Source organism: Camellia sinensis, chromosome 6 (genome assembly GCF_055761805.1).
Source record: "Camellia sinensis isolate YWXY chromosome 6, ASM5576180v1, whole genome shotgun sequence".
Taxonomy (NCBI): Eukaryota; Viridiplantae; Streptophyta; class Magnoliopsida; order Ericales; family Theaceae; genus Camellia; species Camellia sinensis.
In genome coordinates, this window is record NC_138966.1 from 4556827 (window position 1) to 4581104 (window position 24278).

At 42.3% G+C, this 24278-nt stretch overlaps 1 protein-coding gene across 5 annotated transcripts in view; it reads left to right on the forward strand.

Moving 5' to 3' along the window:
* The first annotated feature begins 10381 nt into the window (after nucleotides 1–10381).
* The window catches only part of LOC145792564 (uncharacterized), a 94279-nt gene continuing 80382 nt past the window's right edge, over nucleotides 10382–24278 (forward strand). For 2 of the 5 annotated variants that reach the window (XM_082873223.1, XM_082873225.1), the window contains exons 1-6: nucleotides 10382–10668; nucleotides 13302–13408; nucleotides 13508–13558; nucleotides 14766–14817; nucleotides 16015–16073; nucleotides 18080–18125. In XM_082873223.1, coding sequence (XP_082729349.1) covers nucleotides 13340–13408; nucleotides 13508–13558; nucleotides 14766–14817; nucleotides 16015–16073; nucleotides 18080–18125 — 277 coding nt within the window. In that variant the 5' untranslated portion in view covers nucleotides 10382–10668; nucleotides 13302–13339. Of the gene's footprint in view, nucleotides 10669–13301; nucleotides 13409–13507; nucleotides 13559–14765; nucleotides 14818–16014; nucleotides 16074–18079; nucleotides 18126–19322; nucleotides 19420–24278 lie in introns of those variants that run through there. The other 3 variants (XM_082873226.1, XM_082873227.1, XM_082873224.1) reach the window with 2 other exon arrangements.

Below are 24278 nucleotides of genomic sequence, written 5' to 3' on the forward strand. Positions count from 1 at the left end.
TGTTGTCCCCTCCATTATTACTAGAGCTTGGAAGGTTCCCAGGACTTTGAATATCTCCCATTGGTCTAATAATGTTTTTCTCTTTCAATTTTCGGAGGAAGATGATCAAAATCGAATCCTCTGTGACGGCCCTTGGTCCCTCATAGGCTCTTTGTTGGTTCTTCATCCCCTTACCCAAAGGCAAACGACTGTCAAAGTGGACTTTCAATGGCGCCCTTTTTGGATGCAAGCTCATGGCTCCCTTTCAACAACATGACTAAACGAACTGGTGAGATTTTAGGCAAACGTATTAGCTAGCTACTTCATGTTGAAGCTTATCAAGAGGGACTTCTTCTTAACCGGAGTTTTCTGAGAATCCGTGTAGAGGTAAACACCCAGAACCCCCCTTCCTCGGGGACTTTGGCTTCAACGAACCAGTAAAGGTAAGGAGATCTGGATATCATTTAAATACAAGAAGCTGTCTGATTTCTGCTATGACAGTGGAAGGCTAGGTCGTGACAATAAAGTCTACAAGTTTGTCACTAGAGAATAGGGGCAAGTGTCTGGTTATGGCCTAGAGTTGAGAACCAGGGCAACTTTGGGTCCAAATTTTGATAACCAACGCAGTTCGCGGATGAAGGGCCACACTGAGAACAAACCTCCATTGAATCACCGAGGGAATTCTCCATTCTTGGCACCAAATATAATGGCGGCGCATGAGAATGGGACCCGCCACCAACCTCAAGACAACGTCCAAAATCAGTGCTCCCCTGCTATCGGTGGTGAATCATGCATACGTTTCATTGTGGCCTTAGAGACAGGTGGCAGTACTACCCTTTAAACTATTTTATCGCAGCCACAAATGGGTAACATTGAGGTAGGCCTTCTTTTCCTTTTGATAGTTCAACAATCTCCACCTAACTTGATTGCCAACCCTGTTGTTTCCTCTGATGCGATTGTCCAAAAGAGTTTTAGGCCCACTTATTCTATTGGGCAGCCTTCTGAGCCTCCTTCACCTTCTATTGGATCCAACTATTTTGTTACTGAACCCCCTGATAGCCCACGTAATGATAATACAATCCCTCAATCTTTAGGCATAGGCTTTAACCCAGGCCCATTTTCCCCTCTATTTGGCCCCTCCAATACCTTGGACTTATGCCTCTCTAAAGCTATCAACACACTTTCTCTAAAACGCAAGGGCTCAGATGAGAGTCCACCCCCTATGCATCCTACAAAGCTTCTAAAAGGAGTGACCTCTCATTAAAATGACAAATCGAATTGTGTTCCCTCTCCTCCATCTTTCTCCAAAATATCAATTTCGAGGGCTCCTGCCAGTAATCAAAACATGAGATTGGCTAAGACTCCTTTTCGTGGTAGAACATCAAAGTCTCGATGTTAGTCTAGGTTGGTAGGCATCAAAATTCAAGAGGTGGCAGAAGGTAATGTTTGTTCAAATCCCCTTCTGGTTGCTGTTAGTCCCATTTCTTCGGGGTCAGATGGTCATTTATCCCTATCAACCATGTCGATTTCTGAATCCTATTTGTCTGAGGTGGCGGTGGTGGCTGGCCCTACTCAGCCACCACAACCATGTTAATTCTAAGCTAGAATTGTCAGGGGATGGGGCGACCTCTGACATTCCAAATCCTCCAAGGGTTATGTAGAACCCATCGCCCCATAATAATCTTCTTAATGGAGACCAAAAATAAGCAGTCTAAGCTTGAATGTTTTAAACGCCATTTGTCCTTTTCAAATCAGTGCTATGTGGATCTAGTGGGTCTTTCGGGTGGTCTTGCCTTATGGTGGACAAATGAGGTAAATTTGCAAGTTAGATGCAAGTCACAAAATCTGTTTCAGTGCATTAATATTTCCGATAATTTTCAACCGACTGATTAGCTTGCTACTTTTGTTTACGCACCTCCAAGATAGGTGGATAGGAGATTGTTCTAAACTTGTTTACAGAAAATTGCACATGGAAATCATTACCTATGGCTATGCATTGGGGATTTCAATAAGATGGGAATGTCATGGGAAAAACAAGGTTCGACTCCCTGTAATCCCGCTCGAATGGCTCAATTTCAACATCTTTTGTCGGAGTGTGAATTCTTGGACCTGTAATTTAAAGGTAGCCCCTACACTTGGACCAACAATCAACGAAGCCCCCAACATCTTCGGGATAGATTGGATAAAGCTTTGGCAACCATCACCTTGAGGCAACTTTTTCATTATGCTCAGGTGCATCATGAAGCTTTTTTAGGATCTGACCATTGTCCCCTCCTTCTGCATTGTCATGTCCCACCTAAGAGGGTACCCCACCAGTTTAAGTTTGAATCCATGTAGACTACTAGCCCTATGTGTGTTGAAATCATACGTACAAATTGGAGCCAACTCTTTGTGGGTTCTCCCATGCTTCAAGTGTCTCGGAAGTTACAAAGCTGTAAACACGAGTTGTCTAAGTGGAGCAAGATTGAATTTGGTGATAACAGGAGAAGAATAACTTAACTGAAAACTGTCATTATTACTCTTTAGCAACTTCCTTACTCCGAGGCCACTGACTCTCAGCTACGGAGCCTTAAGGAGGAGTTTGAGATGGTCCTTCTTCGTGAGGAGATGTATCAACACCAATGCTCTCGAATTAATTGGCTAAATTGTGGCTTAAATAAGATGATGTGACTTAAATAGGATAGTGACTTTTTGACTTTTTGGATTTTTTGAGGATGCCAAACTTGGCCATAGATACAACACACTAAAATATTGGATTATCACAATCAACAGTCCTCACTAGGGCTGCGCAGCTGTAACAACCCTCATACTGTTTACCGATTAATGACTGATTATGATTGATAATTGGACTGATTAAAGTACTGAACTGACTGACTGGAATCTGGAATTAATTGACTGAGTCTATCTGTTTGATTGATTATTTGATCTGTTCGTGTTTTACGTTTAAACTGCTAATTGAAGGCCTTGTCGGCGGCCGAACCGGGAATTGATTGATGTTTTAGGATCCTCATAATTAATGTGATTTTATGGTATAATTATCTGAAAACTGATTAGGTATGATTAAATTAGATTAATGGTGTTAAATTACATGAACTGGACTTATTACCAAATTGCCACCCTTAGTGGCCCACTCAATATAACACATTAGAGCCCTTGCATTCTTGAATCATGAATCAAAACATTTCATTGGTTCCTTCTCCTTGTTCAACCGGCCTTAGAGAGAGAGGAAGGGAGAGAGTTGAATTGTTCTAGTGAATTGGCTTGAATTGCTTGGAATTGAAGTGCAAATTGTCAAATTGGACACCTAAACCTTGAACACAAGACTAAGGTAGGACATTCATCTTCTTGTTGTTGTCATAGACTTGATTCTTGCATGATTCATGCTTCATTTGTAGAGTTAAGCCATGTTTTAGTTCATACATGTAGGATTAGAACATAATTCATGTATGCATGTTTGAATTGATGAGTTTGAGTTGAATCCATGGTGAAATGGAACATGCATGTTCATAATTTTGTAATGGTCCATGTTTTCAACTTGTTTTTGGATCAATTGGCTCCTTAGAGCATCAGATTGGAACTTCCAAATGATTTGAATTCACGCATGTTTGCGTGTTCATATTGTTCATGAAATTGGTTTGAAATTGAGTTTGAATTAAAGACCCTTGGGCCTTGATTTCTCAAAATTGAGCTTTGAACTAGGATATTCTATGTGTTTATAAATGTTTTCCAGAAAATGGGCCCAAGAGGATTGGTTTTGATGCATTTGAATGTGAGTTTGAGCTTGGAGGTGCAATCTGGAATTCCCAGATTCTGTACTTCCGCTCGAGCGGGGGAAGTGCCGCTCGAGCGGAGGATTGGGCGCTCGAGCGGAGTCATGTCTCAAGCTCGAGCGGGAGTCGAGCGGAGATTTCACCCATCCAGTACTTTTACAGTACGCTCGAGTGGAAAAGTTGACGCTCGAGCGTGTACCTTTGTTGCATGACCGCTCGAGCGGGGAAACCTGCGCTCGAGCGGGACTCTGTTTTTCTGAAAATCTTGAAACAGTCTTCTGATCACATCTTTGCATCCTCATTCCATTCTAGGCATTCTTAGGCCTAGTTTAAGACATCTTGTTAAGGATAGATGTAGTACACACCGAGGCATTAGGGGTTAAATTATGTTATCTCCCAACTGTGTAGCTTAGTGTGTGTTCAATCTGTTAACTGTGTAGGGTTGGCGACTGGGGAGGCGCACTCTAGCATACTGTAACCCAAACTCTGTGAGTAACAACTGTGTAAAGATATGTTCAAAATGATTATCTTCTGAACAATTGAACTGTACTGCTTTCTGAACTGTTACTGTTAATTGAATGAATGTATGTCCTCTATTCTGAACTGTATTGTGGCATCCTTAGCAACTACTGTTACTGACTGTTACTGTTACAGAGATCTCTGTCGGTTCCCTCGTGGAACCACTACTGTTTACTGATTGATGGCCATCATTACTGCTCGGTCTTTAAGACCTACTGTTTACTGCTATGCTAATGGATGTACCACATATGACTGAATAACTGTTCTGACTGAAAAACTGAAGTATTGTTTAATGAACTGATTTCATTACTGTAAGGACATTTCATTCATAACCCCTTTACGCATTATGTTATTCACTAGGCTTTAGCTCACTGTTTATATATATATGTAGGTGCTCAGCCACCAGATCGGAGCTAGGAGCGCGGGTTAGACTCCAGTTTTGTCAAGCCAGCCTTTGTGCCTCACTGCGAGGTTCCGAGTTGCCATGCTATGGCTTTGGGGTGTCTTGTTTTTCCCCCATCTGTCTCCGTACTGTTTGGTTTACTGTATAGACTGTCAGCTACTAACTGTACTGTTATCGAGGGATTTGGTCCCTGTACTGTGTGACTGTAAATTTTGTATAGACTATACTGTTTGTATATGTGAATGCTTGAAAAATCTTTTTGGCATACAGACTGTCACAGCTCAATGGACATTATTTATTTACTGTTTTGGCTTCCGCCAGGCCCTGTACTCTGTTTTACTATACTACTGTTCTGCAGGCCTTCGGTAATCTCGGATTACTGGCCGGTTGTGGTGCTAAACCCATAGGGCCGGGTTTGGGTCGTGACAGAGTGGTATCAGAGCGATACTTAACCACGAGTTATACCGCACACACGTGTCCAAATGAGCTATAGGGTGTCCTAGAAAAGTGATTAGGGCATTTCATGAACTTGAAAAGTGTGTGGCTATGTTATGACTGAATACATGTTGATGTGATAACTGTCTAAATATGCAACTGTTTATGTTACAATTGCTATAACTGTTATAACTGCTTATAGTGAAATGGACAATGCAAATGAACCTGAATCCTCATCTACTGAGGCAAGAATGGAAAGAATGGAAAGAATGATGGAACTGATAACCGCTAGACTTGAACAACAACAGAACCAACAGCCCCCACCTCCTCCCCCGGTACAGCCGGAACCTAATGCGAATGTGAATGATGGGGATATTATTGCTCTCACCCATAAATTCAGCAAGATGAAACCGCCATCCTTTCAGGGAGAACTGGAACCGCTAAAGGCTGAAGCTTGGGTGCTTGAAACAGAAAAACTATTTGAGGTGTTCCCGTGCTCAGAAGCGAATAAAGTATTGTTAGCTACCTTCACCCTTCAAGAAGAAGCTAGAAGGTGGTGGATGTTGATCCGCGATACAAATACTGTTATGACTTGGGCTCAGTTCAAGGAGTCCTTCTTTGAAAAGTATTTCCCTCAGTGTGTCAGGGATAGAAAAGTGACTGAATTTGAACAGCTGAAGCAGGGCACAATGTCCGTTGCGGAATATGAGACGAAATTCACCGAGCTTGCTAGATATGCACTGCATATGGTGGATACTGAATATAAGAAGGCCAGGAAATTTGAAGGCGGCCTTAATGTTGCAATTCTCGACAGAATAAATGTTTTGAAGCTACCGAACTATGTAAATGTTCTTGACCGAGCCTTGATGGCTGAATCAAACATTGAAGCACTGAAAATTGAAACACCAACGTCGGAATGGCGTAGTAAGAGGCAGGGTTTTAAATTCAAGAAAGGCAAGCATAACCCGGCCAACAAGAAACAGAATACGGGGTCGACAACCAACCCCAGCCAAGGGAGTGGGTTCATACCACCCTGTTCTGAGTGTGGCAAGAAGCACAAAGGGGTCTGCTACAAACTATCTGGAGCCTGTTACAGGTGTGGCAAGGTGGGTCACATGGTTAAAGACTGCCCCTCTGCCCCACAAGCCAGTAGTAAAGTTGCACCAAGCATGGCAGCATCAACTGTAGCACCAAAGCCTAACCCCAAAGCTACCGGGAAAGAACCCATAAGGCAGGGCCGAGTGTTCGCCCTAGTACCGGGAGACGTGCAAAATACAGAGACCGTTGTGTCAGGTATCCTCTCTATTCGTACACAAAATGCATATGTATTGATTGATTCGGGGTCTACACATTCTTATGTATCGCATGCTTTCTCACGGAAATTGAATAGACCCTTAGAACCCATGAACTATCTACTAGCTGTATCATCACCCGTAGGAGGATCCATGACATGTGCTTATATGTACCCCGCATGTGAAATCATTGTTGGGGATATGCATCTGTTTATTGATTTACTACCATTGAACATTGATCATTTTGATGTAATATTGCCACTATTGATTGTGTGACCAAGCAAGTTGTTTTCTGTCCACCTGGTTTGCCTGAATTCGTGTTTAATGGGAGTGGAGTAGTACCTCCTCCGTATTTGATTTCGTCGGTAAAAGCTGTTAAATTAATTAGAAAGGGGTGCAAAGGATATCTGTGTTCTGTGCTGACTGTGTCTACTGATGATAGTGTTAAAACTGATGTGAATTGCATTCCTATAGTCAGGGAATTCCCAGATGTATTTCCAGATGATCTGCCAGGGGATTCGATTGACAGGGAGATTGAATTTACCGTTGATGTGATTCCGGGTACACAGTCGATATCGAAAGCTCCTTACAGAATGGCTCCAACTGAACTGAAAGAATTGAAAGTGCAACTGCAGGAACTGCTGGATAAGAAGTTTATCAGGCCTAGCACTTCACCGTGGGGCGCTCCTGTTTTGTTTGTAAAGAAGAAAGATGGCTCATTGAGATTGTGTATAGATTACCGTGAACTGAACAAGGTAACTGTGAAAAATAAATACCCATTACCACGCATTGATGACTTATTTGATCAGTTACAGGGTGCTCAAGTGTTTTCTAAGATCGATCTCAGATCGGGATATCATCAACTGAAGGTTAAACCGGAAGACATTGATAAAACTGCTTTTAGAACAAGGTATGGCCATTATGAATTTTTAGTTATGCCATTCGGAGTCATGAATGCCCCTGCTGCATTTATGGACCTTATGAACAGAATTTTTAAACCATACCTTGACAATTTTATTGTTGTATTTATTGATGACATATTGATTTACTCCAAGAGCATAGAAGAACATGAATATCACCTGAAACTTGCCCTACAAACCTTAAGAGAACAGAAACTGTATGCTAAACTGTCTAAATGTGAATTTTGGCTTGACCATGTTATGTTTTTGGGGCATGTTGTTAGCAAAGATGGGATTTCTGTTGATCCGCAGAAAATTGAAGCTGTAGTGAACTGGCCTAGACCAACAAATGTGACTGAAGTCCGAAGCTTTTTGGGATTGGCTGGATATTACAGAAGATTTGTCAAAGATTTCTCCAAGATTGCTTTACCGTTGACTCAACTGACACAAAAGGGGACATCATTTGACTGGACTGACCAAAGAGAATCTGCTTTCCAGGAGTTGAAAACTCGATTAGTGACTGCACCGGTTCTTATCTTACCTTCAGGTACGGATGGTTATACTGTATTTAGTGATGCTTCTCATAAGGGTTTGGGATGTGTTTTAATGCAGAATGGGAGAGTTATTGCTTATGCTTCCCGACAGTTGAGACCTCATGAAAAGAACTACCCGACCCATGATCTGGAACTTGCTGCAGTAGTATTTGCACTAAAAATCTGGCGTCACTATCTGTACGGGGTGACATGTGAAGTATACACCGACTACAAGAGTTTAAAATATTTCTTCACACAGAAAGAAATAAATATGAGACAGCGCAGATGGCTAGAACTGATCAAAGACTACGATCTACAGATACTGTACCATCCGGGAAAAGCCAATACTGTGGCCGATGCATTGAGCCGAAAGTCAATTGCCAACTTAGCTTGTTTGCTCACCGGACAGAAAGAGTTGCTTTGTGACCTTGAAAAATCTGAAATTGGAATTGTTTTGAGAGACCAAGGTGGAACCTTAGCTGCTATTTCTGCCCAACCGGCACTGATTGAAGAGCTTAAAAAGAAACAGCAACTGGATGACTTCTTGAAGAAGATCATCGAAGAAAGAGAATCTAAACCGAGACCGGGATTCAAATTTGAGAACAATGTACTGAAATTTCAGGAAAGACTGTGTGTACCGAATGATATGGAACTGAAAAGAAGAGTTCTGCAAGAAGGCCACAATTCGAAATTGTCTATCCACCCGGGGAATACGAAAATGTACCAAGATCTGAAACAGAATTTCTGGTGGCCGGGGATGAAGAAAGAAATTGCCGACTTTGTGTCCAAATGTCTTCATTGCCAACAGGTCAAAGCTAAACATCAACGACCTGCCGGATTATTGCAACCCCTACCCATACCAGAGTGGAAATGGGAGCATATCACGATGGATTTTATCGTTGGGTTACCTCGCTCCAGAAAAGGTATTGATTCAATTTGGGTTATTGTTGATAGACTAACCAAATCTGCTCACTTCTTACCTGTCAAGACAATCTATAATGCGGACAAATTGGCTGTTATCTATATTGATGAAATTGTGAGACTGCATGGAGTGCCTGTGTCTATTGTTTCTGACAGGGATTCGAAGTTTACATCGAGGTTTTGGCAAAGTCTACAGACTGCATTGGGTACTGATTTGAGGCTGAGTAGTGCCTATCATCCTCAGACAGATGGCCAATCAGAAAGGACCATCCAAACTCTGGAGGATTTATTGAGAATGCGTGTCCTTGATTTTCAGGGAGATTGGGAGAGTCATCTGCCATTAGTTGAATTCGCCTACAACAACAGCTACCATTCGAGTATTGGTATGGCGCCTTTCGAGGCATTGTATGGCAGAAAATGTAGATCTCCGATTTGCTGGGTAGAAGTTGGAGATGGGCCTTTGCTTGGGCCCGAGATTGTTTATGAAACAACTGAGAAAGTGAAACTGATACAACAGAGATTGAAAATTGCACAGAGCCGTCAGAAAAGTTATGCGGATGTCAGAAGACGGGACAGAGAGTATGAAGTGGGTGATCACGTTTTTGTGAAAGTGACACCAATGAAGGGCCAGACTCGTTTTGGAGTCAAAGGCAAGTTAGCGCCAAGATACATCGGACCATATGAGATTATTGAGAAAATTAATCCGGTGGCGTATCAAGTCGCGCTCCCTCCTGAAATGGAGCACATGCATAATGTTTTCAACATTTCGATGTTAAGAGATTATCTCCGGGATCCCTTCCATGTGATTGAGCCTACTCGAGTAGTGTTGAGTGATGACTACACTTACGAGGAACGGCCTATACAGATTGTAAATAGACGAATCAAGAAGTTGAGAAACAAAGAGATCCCGTTGGTGAAAGTCGACTGGCAGAACCATGGTGGCATGTATGCCACTTGGGAAAGGGAAGACGACATGGCTAAAAGATATCCTGAACTATTTCCACTGAACCCTGTTTTCTTCCAGAATGAAGGTAACTCGAGTTTAGAGGACTAAACTCTTTATAAGGAGGGGAGACTGTAATAACCCTGCTATGGCTTTGGGGTGTCTTGTTTTTCCCCCGTCTGTCTCCGTACTGTTTGGTTTACTGTATAGACTGTCAGCTACTAACTGTACTGTTATCAAGGGATTTGGTCCCTGTACTGTGTGACTGTAAATTTTGTATAGACTGTACTGTTTGTATATGTGAATGCTTGAAAAATCTTTTTGGCATACAGACTGTCACAGCTCAATGGACATTATTTATTTACTGTTTTGGCTTCCGCCAGGCCCTATACTCTGTTTTACTATACTACTGTTCTGCAGGCCTTCGGTAATCTTGGATTACTGGCCGGTTACGGTGCTAAACCCATAAGGCTGGGTTTGGGTCGTGACGCAAATCCACCGACTCGCCAAATTCGCCTGACCCGACCCAACACCTAACGGATGAATGCGTGACATGTGACGGGCGGATGCAGGTCTAGAATTCAGGATTTTTCGAGGTCGGGTTGGGTGGTGGGTAACCCGTCATTATATCAACAAAACCCGACCCGACCATGATTTATTTTTCTTTTTTCCGCCTCAGCCCATTTTGCCCTAACCCCAAGTCTCATTTCAGACAGACACACTCTCTCTTCGCTCGCTCTCTCTCTCTCTGGGGCCCCAAAACCCTACCGACGATCTACTACACTGAACAACGGCGATCGACTACATTGAACGGCGATCGGCTATCGGCTACACTGAACGACGATCTACCAAACGGCGATCAGCTATCGGCTATTGGCTACACTTTTTTCGTCGTCGTCCTCTGGTCTACACTAAACAGCCGACCGACGATCTACTACACTGAACAGAGAATGATCTACACTGAACGAACTGAGGTATTGTCTGCTCTTTTTCTTCTTTCCTCTTCTTCTCTTCTCCTGTTCTGTTTTGCTCTTCTTCTTTCCTCTTCTTCTCTTCTCCTCTTCTGTTTTTCTCTTCTTCTTTCCTCTTATTCTCTTCCCTTGTCTCTCCACACTCTCGTCTGTTTATGGTTTTATGTGTTTGTTTATTTGTTTTGTTTTTTATTTTTTTCAAGTTGGCTCATGTTTTGGGGTGGGTTGTTTAAATTTGGTAGAATTGGGTTTTCTTGTTTCTACTACTAATACTTGGGATGCTAATTGGGTTTTTAATTAGCATTTTAATGTGTGTCTTGAGAATATATCTTAAACGTAAAATGTAAGAGGCAGATAGTAAAGAATGAATATAGTTCAGTACATTGTTCTGGAATGAACAAACAATGAACAAAAATTCACTTTGTTCTGTAAATGAATCTAGGAACTGATATGCTAATGTTGAGCAATTTGGTGTTTGTAAATTGATTTGAGCAATTTGGTTTATAAACTGATTTAGGAACTGCTTTGGAAATGAATGATTTAGGAACTGCTTCGGAAATGAATGATTTAGGAACTGAAAATAAAAAGATTCACATCAGTTGACAGATTCATACAGAATCTGTGTATTGAGTCCAGTTATTAGTCCTTCATGTATTGATTCATGGTTTATTTTCTTTCAACCTTTTTTATTGAAACTATTTTTTGTCCTTCATACAGTGCTTCCATACAAAATTTGTGTATTGAGTCCAGTTATTAGTCCTTCAGTGAATATAACTGAATATTGGTTGCCCAGGTTGTCAGTGCATAACACTTCATAGACATTTGGTTATGCAATGAATAACACTTCATAGACATTTGAATCATTAACACTTCGTAGACATTTTGTGACAATCACTGAATATTGGTTGCATTTGCCCAGGTTATTTTTGCACACCTGAATGATGCCCAGGTTTTTTTTTTTTTTAGAAAGTGCATAATTGAATTATGTTAAAAATTTATAAATTTTTAAACTGCCAAACCGATTTGTATCTATCCGCCAAACCGATTTGTATCCATCTGCCAATCCGCTCAATCTGCATCCGCCGGATTGGCAGACGGATGCGGATTGATTTTCTTCAATTTGCCAATCTGGCGGACGGATGGCGGTTTGGAGGTTCCGTGGCCACAATCGATCCGCGCCCACCCCTAATGCTTGGAATTAGGGGTGATTAGACATTTGGATGACCTGATAGATCCACCGGCTCTAGTCGGTGAGCGAATGCTTGGATCGGGTGGCGGATAATCAACCCCTAAATCGTGCATGCCCGAATCACCCATATGCCTTTTATGATTATTATTTTTAGTGATTTAGTTCTCTCTTCTATATTCTCCATCAACAATGGAGAGAGAAACAACCAAATCCTACCTTTCTCGTCTTTTGTCTCTCTACATCAGCTCGATTGGCGGTGGTGACTGTACAACAGCCAAACCCCAAAACCCCAAAACCCCAAACCCTAAACCCCCAAACCCAAAACCCAAAACCCTAAACCCTAAACCCTAAACCCTAAACTTGTACCTGAAAATGATGTCCCATATAGGGTGAGCCAACGCCCAGTAGAGATATGTTAAACATAATATGAGCAATAATTAAGACATTAGCATTTGATAAATGTTTATCTCACATAAATCAATTCATAACCTATGTCAACTACATGACAAATGTGCCCACGTGTCATTCCATTCTCCATTTCTTATCTAATTTCTCAATTCATAACCCTGGCTCAGAACCTACAATGATAGTTTACTTGGCATGAACTCAGAAGGATGATAGAGCAGTTATATGAATATTAGAGATCTAGTCCAAAGAAACACACAGGCATATTTGGCATGAACCTGATCCATCCCCCAAAAGGCGGTCATATTTGGCATGAACTTGAATATTAGAAATCTTGCCCAAAAAAACACATACAGTAATGAACTATAAGTTGGAAAAATGCTCAAAGTTTATAAAGTCCAAACCGTCAAACTGATCGCTTTCATCCACCAATCCATGGCCCGCTCAATCTGCATTCGCCAACTTAGCGGATGGATGCAAATTGATTTTTTTTTTCAATCCGCCTACTTTTGGATAGATGGCGAATGGATGTCACCCAACCCAACCCAAACCGTGAGCACCACTACTTGCAATTATAGACACGTCACATTTGAGGTCTGTAACATGTTTTATCAATTTTTTTTTCTTTTTTACTATTTTGTGTATTCTCTGCTGCTTTCACCTCTCAGTTTATTTGTCAAACTCGTTTATTTTAGATATATATTTATATATTTAATATTATATTTATTTATTTATATGGGTTGGGGGCAGCAATATTGCTACCCTGCTATATTTCTTTGTTTCTCTCTATGTATATACTAATGGATACCACTTTTCCAATCAAAAAAACAAATGAATGCAGACACTACTACCACTTTCTTATTTTTGTGTTTGGTTGGTTTTCAAAATCTATTTTCAAAATTAGATTGATAAAAAAAAAAGCAACATAAAACTCAAATATTTTTTTACATCAAATGCATTGACCGTTGCACCGACAGATTATAAACCTGAATTAGGTACCCAAACCTGAATTGTTTTGCTAGGTATGTTTTTATTTATACAGCGGAGAGAGAGAGAGAAGAGTGGAGAGGGTGTGGTGTGATGGGGGATTCAAAGCCTAGAAGAAGTGTGAGATGTCCATACTGTGCAGGTCCTCTCGCAAAGGAGATGGTAACCACTGAGGCTGAGCTAAGCTTTTACGCCCCTCTTTCTTTCTATTATTATAATTATAATTATTTTGTGAAATCTGGTGCATCTATTTAACTGCAGGAAGCAAGTGACTGGACTCTTCCTCCCCTCATTAGGGATAGCTTTTCTATGGTAATTATTTTCTTAACCCATCTTATATTTCATTACTTGCCATTGCTTGCACTTGATGCATCATGTGCATATCATCACCTACTTAAATCAAATTTTGAATTCTAAATCAAACCAAAGTAAAAGTAACAAATAGTGAACCTGTCTTTAGATTCACTTAAATTTCCAAGTGAATGGGAATTTGGACCAAAATCTTCAATTTATCCTTTTTTCTATTCCACCTCTGGAGAATTCTTCGTCGTAGAAATTGTTTCAATATGTATGAATATAGAGTTTGTGTTAATCGTGAGATTTTTGCAACATGGTTGAGGAACATTGGAAATTCTAAGGGAGTTATCTGTTGAAGGTGGAGTTTTGGAGTGAATTGAGGATTTTATATATTTACCCATTTAGGAAAGTGTATGTCTCTCAATATGTGCCATGTTCGTTTTTGTTGGAAACAAAAAAAGTGTTACACAGCTCCAATAAAGTGTTCACACCAAATTGGGTATTCACTTTGCAATTTAATAATAATAATTTAGGTAATATAGTACAGATGATAAAGGCGCGCACACACACACATATGGGCTAATGTTTGTTTGTGTGTGTGTGTGGAGAAAATTGTATATTTGCTTAATTTAGTGCAATTTTCTTGAACTTTGCATATTTAATTAGTTTGTTGGGTTATTGAGATGTGATTTGATAATATTTCACTAACTATTCTTCAAAATTTTACTTTTGTTCGTCTTATGTTACAATCCTAAAGTTATTCTAATTCAGTTAACAATGAGGTTGGCCATGTGAGTATATGCTCTCAGACATCCTCTTATTGCAAGTTGGTTTTCAAGGGTGAGTTTTACCTAAGGGTTTGTATCATTCGGTATTAGAACTAGTCACCATGTGGAGTATGAGATTAGACACAACCTATGTGAGTACGGGATTGAATGGCCATTGCTTTATGGTCTGTGCTGCGGAGGGAGTAACCTATGGGCCAGATTAAAACATCTTATTATTGTGTGTAGGTATAGTACTATTGTGTTGAATATTGAAAAGTGAGTAAGTCTATAAAAGGGAAAACTGTTAATTAAGTGTCAATAGAGTGGGCTGTCATGTATGTCAGTTGTGGAGTGTGGTGGTGTGTTACGATCCTAACTATTTTATCCCTTTATTTTGCCTTCATGTTTACTTTCTTCTTTCTTTTGTTATGTCTTTACTATTCCTTTTCATGTAGATTGGTTCTGCCGTTGGTTGTACAACAAGTGCATTCTATGGATTCAACCATGGTATGTCATTTTATCCTTATTTTCTACTCGTGTTCCTCAACTCTTCAGTCTGTTCTATGACCTTGAAATAGTTATGTCATTCCTTCAGCTTTTAGTTCATAGTAATATGTTATTAGTTGTGCATGAGTTACAGCATATTTCATTGGGTTCCTTATATTGGTACTCTATATGTTATTTGATGTAGGTATTGTTGTCATTGTATGACTTATGGTCCCAGTTATTTTGTTGTAAACCAATGGTTTCAAAATGGTTTAACTTAGTAAAAGCATGAAATTTAAGATCTTAAAAGATTAGTATGTCAATGCACGTTGACTTTTGTGTGTGTGCGTGCAAGCGTGCGTGCGTGTGATGTTATTACCACAAAAAGAGATATTACAATTACTTTCATTACACCTCCCCAGTGGGTACACATCTTCGGGGAGATACGCACATGCCTAGCCTAAAACGTGCAAGTACCCTTATAGTCAAATAGAATAGGCAAAGCACACAAATACACATCGGAGCCATAAGCACCCACTGGTGATATAGTTAATGCTTGTTGGCAGTTGAATTAGCTATACAAATTGTGGAACTAACACCTAGTTTGCTATCAAAGAAGACAATGTACTTTTTTGTTAGATTTGACTTCTTCATTCTTGTATTTATTACTTTTCTTAAGGTTCAAACCTTGAACTTCGTCTCGATTTTTCCAGGAACAAAGATGCATTTGCTAAAGTATTATAGTTGCATTTATATATATATTTTTTGTATCATATCTTATGCTTCTAGGTTTAAATTAGAATGAAGTAGGCACTAAAACAATTTTTTTTATTACAACACTTAGTACAAGAAAAAGTGTAGAGTTCAATGTTGTAAACTGATGGTATTTTAATGTGGCATGACACAATAATAGAAAGTTTTGCATTAACCATAATCTACTTGTGGCTTTGATACTTCAGTAAACAAATGGTATTCTAATGATATAATTCCTGTTCCATTGTTCCTGCTAATCTTCTTTTTCTTCTCTTTTTTTCCTCTTTGCATAATATAGCACTCTGAAATTACTTTCCTGAGCAATACCATATGTTGATTTTCTCAATCACTGAAATTGTTATTGTTAGTGATAAACTTTTGACAAAGAGTACATACACTTATTTTATAATTGGCTTCTTTCCCTCCATGTATTTTGTTATTTATTTTATCGAATTACCTCTACAGTGATGCCAATCGTTCAGAGGTGGGTTAAAGGACCTATCTGGTTGCATTTCCTCATCGGTGTAAGTGTCAACTTCCGTTTCGATTCCCCATTTGCTTGAGCTTTGATTTTTACTTGCAATTTTAGTTCCTTGTATAGCTTAAACATGTCATTCAATTTGTATAGAAGAATTTATTGTGTGGTTAGAATTTGTAAAGATGCCGCATCCACAATCTTGCTCTAGGTAGCACGGAAGCTCTTAGCATTCCATATTAGTGTCCAATTCAGTTTGGATGCTAGCACCTAAAGGGCAAGCATCGACATGTGTTTGACACACTTACGGTTGTCCATATCGTGTCGTATTCATAACCCATGTTGTTATTTATGCTTGTCAGATATTGTTGTAACAGAGACCTAAAGACACGTGTCACACGATTCGGTTTGATACACTAAACAACCGATTTGTATCCAAGGGTGAATCGACAATAAGCATAAATTGCATCGTAATTGTATGATTCATGATACGTATTACACGATTTAGTTTGATACACCAATACCAATCAATTGGTTCAACTTTATCCACGTGTTTCTACTTGCACAAGAAATATTTGGGAGGCATCAAGCAAGAGGTTATAAAAAGTGGTGATTTGAGTAGTTTGGACCATTTTAGATGAGTATTTGGATTACTTGAGTTGTAAAATTTTATTATTGGCGTTTGCCTCTTCGATGAATTGAAGAGTTCTTTTTTTTTTCTTCTCATTTTTTTGAAAGGTCTCTTTTTAACACGAGTTTCAATTCTAGCATTTGTGTTTTGCACCAAAACTGAAGTCTATATATACCCTATATAAAAAAGAAACCAACTATATTCTATTAAATTTATCTCACTATTGTGATTTGAAATTTTGAATTTTTTATCTTTCTTTTTTGACGGACCATGGATTCTTGTCTCCATTGATTCATAACAGCACATGCATTTATGGATTGTCATTAATTGTAATGCATAATAAAAAAATGAAATATAGGATCATAGATTATATTGATCCTTGAACCTACATCACTTAGAGGCAAGCATGTTATTGCCTTTTGCATCATGTGATCATCATTCAAAACAAACTTTTCATTGATTTATGTCTAAAATTTTCATATTTATAATATATCTTTAATATCTAATTGTTTAAATATTTTTTAATGTATTTTAGAAATTATAACCAAATAATTATGATTCATGATTCGGAAAAATGTAATTTTGATTCATGATTCAATTCTTGATTTGACAACTGTGTTGGGATATTGTCTCTTCACCAACATGTCAGTACTTGTGGTGTTGAGCTTATTAAATGTTCTTTTATAATTGATTTTATTTCTTCATTTTTGTTTTGGGTGTGGGTCTTCCTTTTTTTTCAAAAATATTTTAGATTATATCTTTCTCCTCAAGAGTTTTAAGATTTCTCATGATCTCTATCCTCTTCCACGAAGTCCAACATTGTCTACCCCAATTGCAAGATTGCTTGTTTCGGGTGATGCTTCCCCTACCTCCTCCTTCACTACCCCAAAATTTCTGACATTGGCTTAATAGTATGTTTCATTTATCTACTTGCCCAATTACCACATATTCTACTCTATGATCTAGGTAAGCCTATCTTGGCAATGCTATCATAACATATCTTCAAATATTTAAATATCTTGTCCAGTATGCACCTCTGGGTGAAGTGAAGTAATATAAGAAATGATGCAAGGTAGATTAACTGTGTTGCACACTTTTAGAAACATAGGAAGTTGAGCTCAATAAAATTCATTAGGTTAAAAATCTTATGTTATTCGCATTGTGTGGCAATGCTTGATGAAGTCATACATGGAACTAATAGTTTTGTTATTTTATTTTTTATTATTTATTTATTTATTTATTTTTTCCGTCTTCATAAAAACATCTAGAGTCTTAATGGTTATATCCATAACCCTCTCTCTCATAAGTGTGGGTTTTTGTAATGTGTGAGAGATGGCATTGGGTACAGACACGGGGTCTGTGGATTCATATTTTGTACCTTTTTTTGTTGGTGACTTTGTTGCCGTTTCTTTCACTGGGTGCAGGCTCCACCTGTGATAGTCTTCTCTTCAGCTTGTGCAGGGTTGACAGGTTAGAGTTTTCTCCATAAAAAATTATTTTCAGATGTATATCTATTCGGTTTTATGAATTGTTTTATTACCTTCATTAATGTTGTTAGAGAAACTAAAACTACATAGAAATGAATTCCTCATAGATGAAATATACATTCATAATCTAGCACAGGTTTTATATGAATTTTTTATCAGTTTGTGGTACATTTTATGTATTATGTAGAGTATCTTGTCCTGTATATTTTAGAATTGCCACATTATAAACTAATAACCCAGGATAACACATCTTCAGAGTAAGATAGATGAATGTAAATTTATGTATTGTCCCACAAATGCGTTGTGAACATGCCAAAATTGGGTTTTTATAGAGAAGTGGTTATAGCATTTGTTTCCCCCTATCACTATTGGAGTGTGGTACATGGAGATATTATGGTAGTTTATGGCATTTTCATGAATTAGGAGTGTTTGAGAAGATTTTGAAGGCCTCTTTCATTGTTGTTGTGCTCATGAACGTGGGTGCGTGGGACATTTAGGATTATAGACCTATCAACCTTGTGGGTAGTCTATATAAACTTGTGGCCATAGTTTTGTTTTGGCTATTTGGATGAGGAAGGTCATTGGGAAGTTTAGTCTCAAAAATGCTTTTTTCTTTTGAGAACTCATGTTGGTGTCTCATTTGGTATTTGAGAACAACAACATATTTTTTTTTTTTTTTTTGTGGGGACAAGGGGGAGAAGTTGAGATATGATGTGTCCTTATATTTTGCGGAGCTGTTTGGGTATGCATTAACTTGGCCTGGAGTGAGCTTATCATTGTCTGATTCTCATTTTGGGGGTATAAGATCGGTTCTCATTTTGGTCACGGTAGGCTGTGTCTGGGAGGGAAGAGCATACCTAAATCATGTAGTTTGCTCTGGGGCATTATTGGAAAACTAGGTGGAATTTATTTTTGCCGATACTGTGAAGTCATGTCTGTGTTGAGAACTACAATTTTCTGATCCCCAACGTTGGTCCATCATGGATGTTGAGAAATAGTGAGTTATGGCTCTCCGCTGCAGATAGGGATGCTTTTTGGACATGCGATTTTGTGTGTATATATAGAATATGATTGTTTCATTATGTGAAGCATCTGTCTTTATTTTTTTTGATAAATAAATTTCATTTTGTAAAGCTGATTTAAACCTAATGTGTTTGTGCATGGGATGGGCATTTTGCAGGTGGTGCTGTTCCAGCACTTGCCTAACTTGCATCTTCATCTTATCATTCATCATTCTCGTCTCCGTCATTGCCATCTCCAACCTCACAGGATGATTAGATTCACAAGTCCAGAAATTCCTCTCCTCAATAAGTCTCTCTGTAGTGGAATAAGTAGCAGAGCACTCTGGTGATGTCCATTGTGGACCACGGGCCTGAGCCATTCTCTATGCTTTGTGGGTAGCCTCACAAGAAGCTTGTGCAATAAAATGCATGGCTGTTCTCCTTAGGCCCTCTAATATGTTCTAGCTACAGGCATTGGTTCTTATGTATTATGTATGTAGCAGAGCTAGGGATGGTTCTTTATATGTAAGAATCATATAGAGGATAAATAAACCATGCCCCTATAGAGACGAGAATGTTTTATTTAGGGTTTAGGTTTTAGGGTTTGGGGTTTAGGGTTTAGGGTTTAGGGTTTAATTAAATTAGGGTTTAGGGTTTAAGGGGTTTGGGGTTTCGGTTTGGGGTTGGGGTTTGGGGTTGTAGGGTTTGGGTTTAGGGTTAGGGGTTTGGGTTTTGGGTTTTGGGGTTAGGGGTTAGGGTTGAGGGGCTAGGGGTTAGGGGCTAGGGGTTGGGGTTTAGGATTTAGGGGTTAGGGTTTAGGGGGTTTGGGGTTTGGGGTTTAGGGATTTAGGGTCTAGGGTTTTAGGGTTAAGGATTTTTAGGGTTTAGGGTTTTTAGGGTTTTTAGGATATAGGGTTTTGAGGGTTTTGAGGATTGAGGGTTTTTAGGGTTTAGGGTTTAGTGTTTAGGGTGTTTGGGCATGGTTCTTATGTATTATGTATGTAGCAGAGCTACGGATGGTTCTCTATATGTAAGAACCATATAGAGGATAAAAACCATGCCCCTATAGAGACGAGAATGTTTTATTTAGGGTTTAGGGGGTTTGGGGTTTAGGGTTTAATTAAATTAGGGTTTAGGGATTAGGGGTTTGGGGGTTGGGGGTTGGGGGTTTCGGTTGGGGGTTTGGAGTTTTGGGTTTAGGGTTTTTGGGTTTTCGATTTACGGTTTAGGGTTTAGGATTAGGGGTTTAGGGTTTTGGGTTTTGGGGTTAGGGTTGAGGGTTTAGGGGTTAGGGTTTAGAGTTTTGGGAGTTTAGGGTTTAGGGGTCTAGGGTTTTAGGGCTTTAGGGTTTAGAGGTTAAGGGTTTTAGGGTTTTTAGGATTTAGGGTTTTTTGGGTTTAGGGTTAGGGTTTTAGGGTTTTAGGGTTTAGGGTTTACGATTTAGGGTTTTTGGGTTTAGGGTTTGCGGTTTGGGGTTTTGAGTTTCGGTTTTAGGGTTTTGGCTTTAGGGTTTCGGGTTTTGGTTTGGGGTTGGGGGTTGGGGGTTGGGGTTGTAGGGTTATAGGGTTTAGGGTTTAGGGTTTTGGGGGTTAGGGTTTAGGGTTAGGGGTTAGGGTTTTGGGTTTTGGGGTTTGGGGTTTGGGGGTTGGGGGTCTAGGGTTTTAGGGTTTTGAGGGTTTTGAGTTTAGAGTTTAGAGTTTAAGGGTTTTTAGGGTTTTTAGGGTATAGGGTTTTGAGGACTGAGGGTTTTTAGGATTTAGGGTTTTTAGGGTTTAGGGTGTTTAGGTTTAGGGTCTACGGTTTGGGGTTTGGGGTTTGCGATTTGGGGTTTAGCGTTTCGAGTTTAGGGTTTAGGGTTTTAGGGTTTTGGCTTTAGCGGTTTTGGGTTTAGGATTTTGGGGTTTTGGGGTTAGGGTTTGGGGTTTAGGATTTAGGGTTGGGGTTTTGGGGTTTATGGTTTTGGGTTTTGGGTTAGGGGTTTAGGATTTAGGGGTTAGGGTTTGGGGTTTATGGTTTTGGGTTTTGGGTTTTGGGTTAGGGGTTTAGGGGTTAGGTTTTGGGGTTTTGGGGTTTAGGGTCTAGGGTCTAGGGTTAGGGGTTTAGGGTTTGGGGTTGAGGGTTTTGGGTTGAGGGTTTTGGGTTTTTGGTCTAGGGTTAGGGGTTTGGGGTTGAGGGTTTTGGGTTTTTGGTCTAGGGTCTAGGGTTAGGGGTTAGTGTTTAGGGTTAGGGTTTTGGGTTTTAAGGTCTAGGGTCTAGGGTCTAGGGATTCGTGATTAGGGTTTAGGATTTAGGGTTTAGGGTTTAGGGTGTAGGGTTTAGAGTTTAGGGTTTAGGGTTTAAAATTAGGGGTTTAGGGGTTAGGGTTTGGGGTTTAGGCGTTGCTTTTTGATGCTTCGATGTCGGCACTTCCTATCATTGTGAAGCAGAATTCACCAAGGGTTGGATTGTTCACCCACCAATAGGGAACGTGAGCTGGGTTTAGACCGTCGTGAGACAGGTTAGTTTTATCCTTCTGATGACAGTGTCGCAATAGTAATTCAACCTAGTACGAGGGAAATCGTTGATTCGCACAATTGGTCATCGCGCTTGGTTGAAAAACCAGTGGCGCGAAGCTACCGTGCGCTGGATTATGACTAAACGCCTCTAAGTCAGAATCCAGGCTAGAAGCGACGCATGCGCCTGTCGCCCGCTTGCCGACCCGCAGTAGGGGCCGTCTGGCCCTCGAAAGGCACGCGTCATTTGTGAAGCCCGCGTGGCGGACGAGCCGCGCGGGCCGCCTTAAAGTACAATTCCCATCTTGAATGGCTGGTTGCCCAGCATGCCACGGCAATGGCCTGCATGCCATGCCACCGCCTTGCCCAGCATGCCATGCCACTGCCTTGGCCAGCATGCCTTGCCAAAGCGTTGCCCAACATGTCAGGGGAAGGCCTTGGCCAGCTTGTCATGCCACTGCCTCATCCAGCGTGCCAAGCAACTGCGTGGGCCAGCGTGTCATGCCACGGCCTTGGCCTGCATGCCTTGCCACAGCGTTGCCCAGTATGCCATGCCATGGCGTTGCCTGGAGTGCCATGCCTTAGCCTCGGCCAGCATGTCATGCCACCGCTACGGTTAACATGTCATGCCACTGCTTTGGCCGGCATGCCATGCCTTAGCCTGGGCCAGCATGCCATGCCACCGCCTGGGCCAGTATGCCATGCCAAAGCATTGGCCAGCATGCCATGGCGGGCACGCCCATGCCACGGCCGTGGCCGGCATGCCAAGCCATGGCGTTGCCCAACATGCCAAGGCCTCGGCGGGCAGGCCCTACCACGGCCTCGGTCGGCATGCCATGCCACGCCACGCCCTCGGCCCGCATGCCTTGTCGCAGCGTTGCACAGTATGCCATGCCACGGCGTTGCCCGGAGTGCCATGCCTTAGCCTTGGCCAGCATGTCATGCCACTGCCACGGCCAGCATGCCATGCCAGTGCCTTGGCCGGCCTGCCATGCCTTAGCCTTGGCCAGCATGCCATGCCACCGCCTCGGCCAGCATGCCATGCCAAAACGTCGGCCAGCATGCCAAGGCGGGCATGCCAATGCCACGGTCGTGGTCGGCATGCCAAGCCATGGCAGGTATGCCATGCCACGGCCTCGGCCCGCATGCCATGCCTCTGCCTCGGCCCGCATGCCATGCCTCTGCCTCGGCGGCCCGCATGCCATGCCACAGCCTCGGCCAACATGCCATGACATGCCCTCGGCCTGCATGCCTTGCCACGACGTCGGCCTGCATGCCCTGCCACGGCGTTGCCCGGCATGCCATGCCACAGCGTTGCCTAGCATGCCAAGGTCGGAATTCCATGCCACGGCCTCGGCTCGCATGCCATGCCACGACGTTGCCCAGCATGCCATGCCACAACGTTGCCCAGCGTGCCATGCCACGGCCTCGGCCCGCATGCCATGCCATCGCGTTGCCCACCATGCCAAGGCCGGAATGCCATGCCACGGCCTCGGCCCGCATGCCATGCCACGGCCTCGGCCCGCATGCCATGCCACGACCTCGGCCCGCATGCCTTGCCACGGCGTTGCCCAGTATACCATGCCATGGCATTGCTCAGAGTGCCATGCCTTAGCCTTGGCCAGCATGTCATGCCACCGCCACGGCCAGCATGGCTTACCACAGCCCTGCCCAGCATGCCAAGGTCGGAATTCCATGCCACGGCCTCAGGCCGCATGCCATGGCACGACCTCGGCCCGCATGCCATGGCACGGCCTCGGCCCGCATGTCTTGCCACGGCGTTGCCCAACATGCCATGCCATAGCGTTGCCCAGCGTGCCATGCCTTAGCCTTGGCCAACGTGCCACGCCACGGCCTCGGCCCGCATGGCATGCCACAGCGTTGCCCAGCATGCCTTGCCACGCCGTTGCCCAGCATGCTATGCCTTTACCTTGGCCAACTTGCCATGCCACGGCCTCGGCCTGCATGGCATGCCACAGCGTTGCCCAGCATGCCAAGGCCGGAATGCTATGCCCCAGCCTCGGCCCACATGCCATACCATGTCCTTGGCCAGCATGCCATGCCACGGCATCGGCCCACATGCCTTGCCACGACGTTGCCTAGCATGCCAAGCCACAGCGTTGCCTAGCGTGCCATGCCTTAGCCTTGGCCAACATGCCATGCCATGGCCTCGGCCCGCATGGCATGCCACTGCCTTGCCCAGCATGCCAAGGCCGGAATGCCATGCCACGGCCTCGGCCTGCATGCCATGCCACGGCCTCGGCCTGCATGCCATGCCACGGCCTCGGCCTGCATACCTTGCCACGGCGTTGCCCAGCATGCCATGCCACGGCGTTGCCCGGCGTGTCATGCCTTAGCCTTGGCCAACATGCTATGCCATGGCACGGCGTTGCCCAGCATGCCATGCCACAGCGTTGCCCAGCGTGCCATGCCTTAGCTTTGGCCAATATGCCAAGCCACGGCCTCGGCCTGCATGCCATGCCACAGCGTTGCCCAGCATGCCCAGGCCGGAATGCCATGCCACGGCATCAGCCCGCTAGCCTTGCCACAGCCTTGGCCAGCATGCCATGCCACGGCCTCGGCCAGCATGCCTTACCACGGTGTTGCCCAGCATGGCATGCCACAACGTTGCCTAGCATGGCA